This window comes from Salmo salar, chromosome 20 (genome assembly GCF_965601325.2).
Source record: "Salmo salar chromosome 20, fSalSal1, whole genome shotgun sequence".
NCBI classification, from domain to species: domain Eukaryota; kingdom Metazoa; phylum Chordata; class Actinopteri; order Salmoniformes; family Salmonidae; genus Salmo; species Salmo salar.
In genome coordinates, this window is record NC_138310.1 from 81,487,484 (window position 1) to 81,497,483 (window position 10,000).

General features: G+C 45.1%; 1 protein-coding gene across 1 annotated transcript in view; it reads left to right on the top strand.

Moving 5' to 3' along the window:
- Positions 1 to 10,000, top strand: part of LOC106581340 (phosphatidylinositol 3,4,5-trisphosphate 5-phosphatase 2A) — a 151,079-nt gene that overhangs the window by 128,016 nt on the left and 13,063 nt on the right. Inside the window, exons 16-20 of the mRNA XM_045704004.2 lie at positions 6,930 to 7,029; positions 7,162 to 7,250; positions 8,362 to 8,443; positions 8,760 to 8,849; positions 8,965 to 9,078. Coding sequence (XP_045559960.1) covers positions 6,930 to 7,029; positions 7,162 to 7,250; positions 8,362 to 8,443; positions 8,760 to 8,849; positions 8,965 to 9,078 — 475 coding nt within the window. The remainder of the gene's footprint in view (positions 1 to 6,929; positions 7,030 to 7,161; positions 7,251 to 8,361; positions 8,444 to 8,759; positions 8,850 to 8,964; positions 9,079 to 10,000) is intronic.

The window sequence follows — 10,000 nt, forward strand, 5'->3', positions numbered from 1 at the left end:
GATTTTAATGTTCCTTTTAATGGCATAGAATGCTCTTGTTGCTTTGTCTCTCAGCTTGTTTAAAGCCATGTGAAAGCTACCTGTTTTGCTGATATTTAGTCCTAGATACGTGTAGTTTTTGGTGTGTTCTAATAGAACTGTGTCCAAGTAAAATGTATATTTGTCATTCTGATTTCCTGACCTTTTTTGGAATATCATTATATTCAGGTTTTTTAGGTTAACTGTGAGAGCCCTGTCTGACAGAACCTGTGCAGATGATCTAGGTGCTGCTGTAACCCCTCCTTAGTGGGAGACAGGAGCACCAGGTCATCTGCGTACAGCAGACCCTCCTTAGTGGGAGACAGGAGCACCAGGTCATCTGTCTACAGCAGACCCTCCTTAGTGGGAGACAGTAGCACCAGGTCATCTGCGTACAGCAGACCCTCCTTAGTGGGAGACAGGAGCACCAGGTCATCTGTCTACAGCAGACCCTCCTTAGTGGGAGACAGGAGCACCAGGTCATCTGTCTACAGCAGACCCTCCTTAGTGGGAGACAGGAGCACCAGGTCATCTGTCTACAGCAGACCCTCCTTAGTGGGAGACAGCAGCTCCAGGTCATCTGTCTACAGCAGACCCTCCTTAGTGGGAGACAGCAGCACCAGGTCATCTGTCTACAGCAGACCCTCCTTAGTGGGAGACAGGAGCACCAGGTCATCTGTCTACAGCAGACCCTCCTTAGTGGGAGACAGCAGCACCAGGTCATCTGTCTACAGCAGACCCTCCTTAGTGGGAGACAGTAGCACCAGGTCATCTGTCTACAGCAGACCCTCCTTAGTGGGAGACAGGAGCACCAGGTCATCTGCGTACAGCAGACACTTGATTTCAGTGTTGTGTAGGGTGAGACCAGGTGCTGCCAATTCATTAATGTAGATGTTAAATAGTGTTGGACTTATTGGGCAGCCCTGTTTCACTCCCCGTCCCTGAGAGAAGAAGTCTGTTTGCTTGTTGCCAATTTTAACCGCACATTTGTTTTTAGTGTACATTGATTTAATAACATCATATGTTTTCCCTCCAATACCACTTTCTATTAGTTTATAAAAAATACCTTAGTGACAAATTGAATCAAATGCTTTCTTGAAATCTACAAAACATGAGTAGATTTTGCCTTTGTTTTGGTTTACTTGTTTGTCAATTAGTGTGGAGGGTGTAAATGTGGGCTGTTGTACGATAATTCTTTAGAAATCCAATCTGGCTTCTGCTCAGGACGTTGTGTTCGTCAAGGAAATGGTGTAGTCTGCTATTTATAATACTGCAGAGAATTTTCCCCAAGTTGCTGTTAACGCAAATTCCTCTGTAATTATTTGGGTCAAATTTGTCTCCATTTTTATAGATTGGCGTGATCAATCCCTGGTGCCAAATATCGGGGAAAATACCTGCAGTGAGGATAATGTTGAAGAGTTTGAGTATAGCCAATTTGAATTTGTGGTCTGTATATTTGATCATTTCATTTAAAATACCATCAGCACCACAGGCCTTGTTGGGTTGGAGAGTACATCGTTTTTCCAATAATTCTTCTTCTGTAGTTGGGGTATCCACAGGATTCTGATAGTCTCTGACTGCTGATTCACGGATTTGTAATTTTTCTTGTATATTTTTTTGTTCTGGGCTCTTTGTTATATTGCTGTAGAGGTTTGCAAAGTGATTTCTCCACATATCCCCATTTTGGATGCCAATTCCTCCTGATGAGGTTTGTTTAATTTATTCCAATTCTCCCAGAAGTGGTTTGATTCTATGGATTCCTCAATTACATCCAGCTGTTTTCTAATGTGCTTTTCCTTTTTTGTTCTTAGGGTGTGTTTGTATTGCTTCTGTTACGTCCGTTGTTGGAATGAGACCAAGGTGCAGCGTGGTAGGCGTACATTTTCTTTTATTAACAATGACACCGGGAAAAACAACAAAATACGAAAACGAACGTAAAGCTACATGCAGTGCAGAAAGCAACTACACACAAACAAGATCCCACCATCACAGGTGGGAAAAAGGGCTGCCTAAGTATGATCCCCAATCAGAGACAGCGATAAACAGCTGCCTCTGATTGGGAACCACACTAGGCCAACAAAGAAATAGAAACATAGATTTGCCCACCCAAGTCACACCCTGACCTAACAAAATAGAGAATAAAAAAGGCTCTTTAAGGTCACGGCGTGACAGCTTCAGTGTTTCCCCATATTGAAGGTGTATATTTTTGTTGTCTGGTTCTTTGTGTTTTTCATTAGATACATTTCTCAATGACATTCTTAGATTTTTGCAATCATTATCAAACCATTTTTCATTTTCTGTTATTTCTGGTTTGCTCTTATGCTTCTTTAGATTAGCCAAGGAGGCTAATTTGTCAAATATAAAGTTCATGTTCCAAACAGCCAAAATTACACCTTCATTGCTGAAGGAGAATGTTAAGGCAAAAAAGTTGTCCAGGAGAGATTGTATTTGTTGGCTACTAATTGCTTTTTGGTAGATGGCTGTACTGTTTGCACTCCATCTATAGGCCTGTTTAGTACCATGTCATTTACTGGGCCGTGATGCTTCATGGTTGGGTTCCGCTCTTCTCAGATACACTGTGATTTTACTGTGGTCTGAGAGAGGTGTTAGTGGGCTGACTGTGAAGGCTCTGAGAGACTCTGGGTCGAGGTCGGTGAGGAAGTAGTCTACAGTGCTGCTGCCAAGAGATGAGCTGTAGGTGTACCTACCAAAAGAGTCCCCTCTCAGCCTACCATTGACTATGTACAGACCCAGTGTTCGACAGAGCTTCACGAGCTGTACTCCATTTTTGTGTTTTACTTTGTCCTAGTTGTTTCTGTGGGGGTTTGTGGGGAGGGAAAGGTTGTTGCTTCCTGGTAGGTGTTTATCCCCAGGACTGTTAATAGTGTCTTGTTCTTCTGCTGTTCTAGCATTCAGGTCTCCACAGACCAGGACGTTGCCTTGGGCCTGAAAGTGACTCATCTCCCCCTCTAGAATGGAGAAACTCTCTTCATTGAAGTAGGGTGACTCTGAGGGGGGAATGTATGTGGCACAGAGGAAGACGTTTTTATCTGTCAAGACAGCCTCCTTGTTGATTTTTAACCAGATAAAGAATTCTCCTGTTTTGATCAATTAGATTAAATGAATTACTTCAGATTTATACCATATTAGCATTCCCCCTGAGTCTCTGCCCTGTCCTGAGTCTCTGCCCTGTCCTGAGTCTCTGCCCTGTCCTGAGTCTCTGCCCTGTCCTGAGTCTCTGCCCTGTCCTGAGCCTCTGCCCTGTCCTGAGCCTCTGCCCTGTCCTGAGCCTCTGCCCTGTCCTGAGTCTCTGCCCTGTCCTGAGTCTCTGCCCTGTCCTGAGTCTCTGCCCTGTCTGATTCCTTTTAATTTAGTGGATGGTAGGATTATTGCGTGTGGCTCAGTTGGTAGAGCATGGTGTTTGCAACGCCAGGGTTGTGGGTTCAATTCCCACAGGGGACCAGTACGGAAAGAAAAATGTATGAAATGTATGCATTCATTACTGTAAGTCGCTCTGGATAAGATGACTAAATGACTAAAATGTTTAAAAAAAAGTTAAATGATCTCCCTATAACCTAGTGGACAGCCAGTGGAAACATCACCTCTGCACCATGTTTCCTGTAGTACTACAATATCAACATCAGCAATTTCTTTCAGGAAGTCTGGGTTTCTGCTCTTTAGCCCAAAAGCAGAGGACTTAATCCTTGTAAATTCCAACACGCAACGTAAAAAGATTTCTTTTTTTTCTTCTTTACCTTCAAAATGAGACAAACACTCACAATCCAACAAGAACTATTAAAATAGGATTTTTCAATTAAAGTAAACTCTTATTATGCAAATGTGATGTGTTTATCATTTAGGATAGCATTTGTGTCATGCCACTTGGGTGGATGTAGTGTGAGGATGGTGGAGTTGTTGTGCTCATCTTACCATGACCCTCGGCCTATCACATGTGAGCATCCATGACCCTCGGCCTATCACATGTGAGCATCCATGACCCTCGGCCTATCACATGTGAGCATCCATGACCCTCGGCCTATCACATGTGAGCATCCATGACCCTCGGCCTATCACATGTGAGCATCCATGACCCTCGGCCTATCACATGTGAGCATAGTAAACTCAGCATTTGTTTAATGTCACTCATTTGGTTGGTGGGGGCTGGGCCAGTTGTTCCTCTCACAGCCTGTGTGTAGCTCTGCCTGCTGGGCTGTGGCTCCTCCATGTGTGGGTCTGCGGTGGGAGGCCTCGTCTGGGTGGCTCTGAAGCTGGGCTGGGGTGGTCTGTGCTGCGCTGGCTGTGGTGGGCATTGAGGTTGGTGGTGCTGTGGTCGTGGCTGGGGGGTTCAGGGTGCTGGTCCGGGGTGTTGTCTCGGTGATCTCGGCAGGGTGGAGATTGCTCCGCTGTTCCTGGGTGGAGAGGTCGGGCTGCAGTTTAAAGCGACGTCCTTGAGAGTCTTGACAAAGATGGGGACTGTCTTCCTGTACAGGTGAACATGGTCATAGGGACAGTCCAGATGGAGGGTGGGATGGTGGGCCAGGTGTACATTGGGTCGCAGGGCACAGTCCCGGGAGAGGCTAGCGTTTATTCTTTGGATTGTGGCAGGGTGGAAGTCCTTCCTCTGTAGAAGGGTTGACACCATGATTCTTGAGTTGGGGAAGATTGCGGAGGCCTTCTCAATCACTCCCCGTAGTGAAGTGGCCACCCTCTCCTGCTGAGCATGCAGGTCGTTGCTTCCGGTGTGTATGACTGTGGCTTGGTGACCCGAGATGGGCCTTATCAAGCAGCTCCATGGCACTCTGCGTTGTTGGGCACCACACGTTTCTCCTTTTGTGTCTAGGGAAAAGTTTATTCTCCTGAACAAACTTCCCATTTGAGTCCATCAACAGGACGATGTCAGCCAGTGCTGTCAGGCTCGTCTGTCTCTTTGATTTTCAGCCTCCACCCATTACAGATTCCCTCTGTCTTTATGGATGGTAGTGACAGCAGACTGCTGAGCACCAAGCATTTGGCTGGTCAGTGAGGAAGATGAGATGGATGGGTAGTGACAGCAGACTGCTGAGCGCCAAGCATTTGGCTGGTCAGTGAGGAAGATGAGATGGATGGGTAGTGACAGCAGACTGCTGAGCACCAAGCATTTGGCTGGTCAGTGAGGAAGATGAGATGGATGGGTAGTGAGAGCAGACTGCTGAGCGCCATGCATTTGGCTGGTCAGTGAGGAAGATGAGATGGATGGGTAGTGAGAGCAGACTGTTGAGCACCAAGCATTTGGCTGGTCAGTGAGGAAGATGAGATGGATGGGTAGTGAGAGCAGACTGCTGAGCACCAAGCATTTGGCTGGTCAGTGAGGAAGATGAGATGGATGGGTAGTGAGAGCAGACTGCTGAGCACCAAGCATTTGGCTGGTCAGTGAGGAAGATGAGATGGATGGTAGTGACAGCAGACTGCTGAGCACCAAGCATTTGGCTGGTCAGTGAGGAAGATGAGATGGATGGGTAGTGACAGCAGACTGCTGAGCGCCAAGCATTTGGCTGGTCAGTGAGGAAGATGAGATGGATGGGTAGTGACAGCAGACTGCTGAGCACCAAGCATTTGGCTGGTCAGTGAGGAAGATGAGATGGATGGGTAGTGAGAGCAGACTGCTGAGCACCAAGCATTTGGCTGGTCAGTGAGGAAGATGAGATGGATGGGTAGTGAGAGCAGACTGCTGAGCGCCAAGCATTTGGCTGGTCAGTGAGGAAGATGAGATGGATGGGTAGTGAGAGCAGACTGCTGAGCGCCAAGCATTTGGCTGGTCAGTGAGGAAGATGAGATGGATGGGTAGTGAGAGCAGACTGCTGAGCGCCAAGCATTTGGCTGGTCAGTGAGGAAGATGAGATGGATGGGTAGTGACAGCAGACTGCTGAGCACCAAGCATTTGGCTGGTCAGTGAGGAAGATGAGATGGATGGGTAGTGAGAGCAGACTGCTGAGCACCAAGCATTTGGCTGGTCAGTGAGGAAGATGAGATTACTCACATCAGCATTTTTGTAGAGGTCTGCAAAAAGGGTTTCTGGCCTCCCCTTTAGTAGTGTCTGTTTAAAAGCTATCCTCGTTGTGTCATTTTTGTCCTCTGGGGGGTAGAGAATGGATTCAGCGCTGAGGGGGAGTGGGGACATGGTGCCTGTGGGCTCTGCTGCTGCTGCTGCTCTGTCCTGCTGCCCCCGTTGCTATAGCAACCGGTTTGTTTGTCTGCTGCTGTTGCTGGCTAGCGCTAATTTAGTTCAAAAACCAGCAAAAAGACTGACAAATCTTCACACAAAAAAACAGAAGATATGTTTAAAGTTAGTCCGTGCTCCTTTTAGGTTTACTCACTCAGTTTGGTCGTTTGATGTAGTTGTATTACCTCCCCTTGCTAGGTTTGTTCTCGCTCGTTTCTTCTGGCTAGCTTGTTAGTCTGCTGGCTTGGTCTTTGTTGTGTAGCTAGCTAGCTAGAGTCAAAACCTCTTAACTTGGGGCGCAAAGTTACTTTTTTTCTATTCTGAATGAATAGAGTTGTTGTTCATCACTTCTTGTCTGGAATTCTTTTTTCCATTAGAGTGTTTATCTCATCCTAAAAACCAAAAAATATGAATATATCAGGAGCTCATGTTGAGCATGACTCTCTCTCTCTCTCTCTCTCCTCTCTCTTCCTCTCTCTCTCTCTCTCTTCCTCTCTCTCTCTCTCTTCCTCTCTCTCTCTCTCTTCCTCTCTCTCTCTCTCTTCCTCTCTCTCTCTTGCTCTCGCTGTCTTTCTCTCTCTCTTCCTCTCTCTCTCTTCCTCTCTCCCTCTCTCTCTTCCTCTCTCCCTCTCTCTCTCCTCTCTCTCCTATTTCTCTCTCTCTCTCTCTCTCTCTCTCTCTCTCTCTCTCTCTGTCTCTCTCTCTCTCTCAGGAGATCCTGAACTACATCAATAGGAAAGAGTTTGATCCTCTGCTGAAGGTGGACCAGCTCAACCTGGAGAGAGAGAAGAACAAGGTGTTCCTGCGCTTCGGTCAGTCACACACACACACACACACACACACACACACACACACACACACACACACACACACTCCTTCCCGTCATTCGCTATGTGCTCTGCTGTATTTTGTTGTAATGTGTGTTTGTGTATCCTCTGGTACAGCGGAGGAGGAGATATTCTACCCACCCACCTATCGTTATGAGCGCGGGTCTAGGGATACATATGTGTGGCAGAAACAGAAGGCCACAGGGGTATGTACACACTGACTCACTTTTTGAGGAGTAAACATTTATTCCCATACCAAATCGTATTTTCCCTAAACCTAACCCTAACTCCTTAAAGTGGCAGTCAGCAGTAGAAACCATAAAGCCTACTCCTCTGTTTTGGTAAAAGGCTGAGGGATAGGACTGGAGAAATGTAACCACTCTCAAATTCATAGACAAAGCTATGGATGCAAGGACTGACCATCCATGATATCAACGTTAAAGTTGTAACCGTGTTAACATTGTTTACAAACGTTGGAGTAAAACAAGTTTCTATTTTGGGTTCTGATGGGGTACGACAGTTGAAATAAGCTCATGAGGCATTTCTAAGTTATTTTTCAAGAATCCAAAAGTACAAAAATGGATGTAGCAACTTCGGATTGCCCCTTTAAGCCTAAAATAGCATTTTAACAAATTCAGGACATAGAAAAGTCCTGACTTTTCCAAAATTCTCTTTTTTTTCCCACCTTATCAGGACACGGTGGTGACTTATCTTATTACCTGTGACTCAGTTGGTAGAGCATGGTGTTTGCAACGCCAGCATGGTGTGTGCAACGCCAGGGTTGTGGGTTCGATTCCCACGGGGGGCCAGTACAAAAAAAATACAAATAATAATAATAAATGTATGAAATGTATGCATTCACTACTAGTAAGTCGCTCTGTATAAGAGCGTCTGTTAAATTACTAAAATGTAAATGTAAAATGATTGTGGGGACTTATCAGGACATTGTGGGTACTTATCAGGACATTGTGGGTACTTATCAGGACACCGTGGGGACTTATCAGGACATTGTGGGGACTTATCAGGACATTGTGGGGACTTATCAGGACATTGTGGGGACTTATCAGGACACCGTGGGGACTTATCAGGACATTGTGGGTACTTACCAGGACATTGTGGGGACTTATCAGGACATTGTGGGGACTTATCAGGACATTGTGGGGACTTATCAGGACATTATGGGGACACTGTGGTCCTGATAAGGTAGGAAAACACTCACAAATACATTCCGGCACAGATGGAGAGATCTCTGTTCACTCACATATCCCCTTCTCTTCTTCCTCCCTCTCTCCCTCCCTCTCTCACCCTCCCTCTCAGATGAGGACTAACGTCCCGTCTTGGTGTGACAGGATCCTATGGAAGTCTTACCCTGAGACTCACATTGTCTGTAACTCCTATGGTGAGACCCTGCATCTTCAACAACTCTGTACATCTATTTACTGTATAAACAGGGTTTTCCAAACTCAGTCCTGTGGTCCTCAAGAGGTACAACTTTTATTTTTTACCCTAACACTACAAAACTGATTCAAATGATATACCAATCATTAAGCTTTGATCGTTTGAATCAGCTGTGTAGTGTTAGGGTAAAAAATAAAAGTTGTACCTCTTGAGGGCCACAGGACTGAGTTTGGAAAACCCTGTTCCGTTTCAGTTGCCTTATACTCCTAGTGCTGGCGTTTAGCACATCATGTGATGAAATCATGTTTCCCTCTCAGGCTGTACAGATGACATTGTGACCAGTGACCACTCCCCAGTGTTTGGTACGTTTGAGGTGGGGGTCACCTCGCAGTTCGTCTCCAAGAAAGGTACGGCCACTCGCTATGACAACCACATAGTTATTTGTTTCATCAGCTCACTATAAGCCGAGGGTTTTTAACGTTGCACCTCTACCCGACCCCCTCTCCCTGTCTCTCTCTCCAGGTCTGCCTAAGTCCTCTGAACAGGCCTATATAGAGTTTGAGAATATTGAGGCCATTGTGAAGACGGCCAGCAGAACCAAGTTCTTCATCGAGTTCTACTCTACCTGCCTGGAGGGTGAGACACACACACACACACACACACACACACACACACACACACACACACACACACACACACACACACACACACACACACACACACACACACACACCTACACACCCATACCTACACACACACACACACACCTACACACGCACACACCTACACACACACACACACCTACACATACAAACACCTACAGCTACACATACACGCACACACCTACACACTAGAGGTCGACCGATTATGATTTTTCAACGCCGATGCCAATTATTGGAGGCCCAAAAAAGCCGATACCGATTAATCGCCCGATTTATTTATATATATATATATATATATATATATATATATATATATATATATATATATATATATTTTTTTTTAATAATGACAATTACAACAATACTGAATTAACACTTTTATTTTCACTTAATATAATACCTCAATAAACTCAATTTCGTCTCAAATAAATAAAGAAACATGTTCAATTTGGTTTAAATAATGCAAAAACAGTGTTGGAGAAGAAAGTAAAAGTGCAATATGTGCCATGTAAAAAAGCTAACATTTAAGTTCCTTGCTCAGAACATGAGAACATATGAAAGCTGGTGGTTCCTTTTAACATGAGTCTTCAATATTCCCAGTTAAGAAGTTTTAGGTTGTAGTTATTATAGGAATTATAGTACTATTTCTCTCTATACCATTTGTATTTCATATACCTTTGACTATTGGATGTTCTAATAGGTACTTTAGTATTTCCAGCCTAATCTCGGGAGTTGATAGGCTTGAAGTCATAAACAGCCCTGTGCTTCAAGCATTGCGAAGAGCTGCTGGCAAATGCAGGAAAGTGCTGTTTGAATGAATGCTTACGAGCCTGCTGCTGCCTACCACCGCTCAGTCAGACTGCTCTATCAAATATCAAATCATAGACTTAATTATA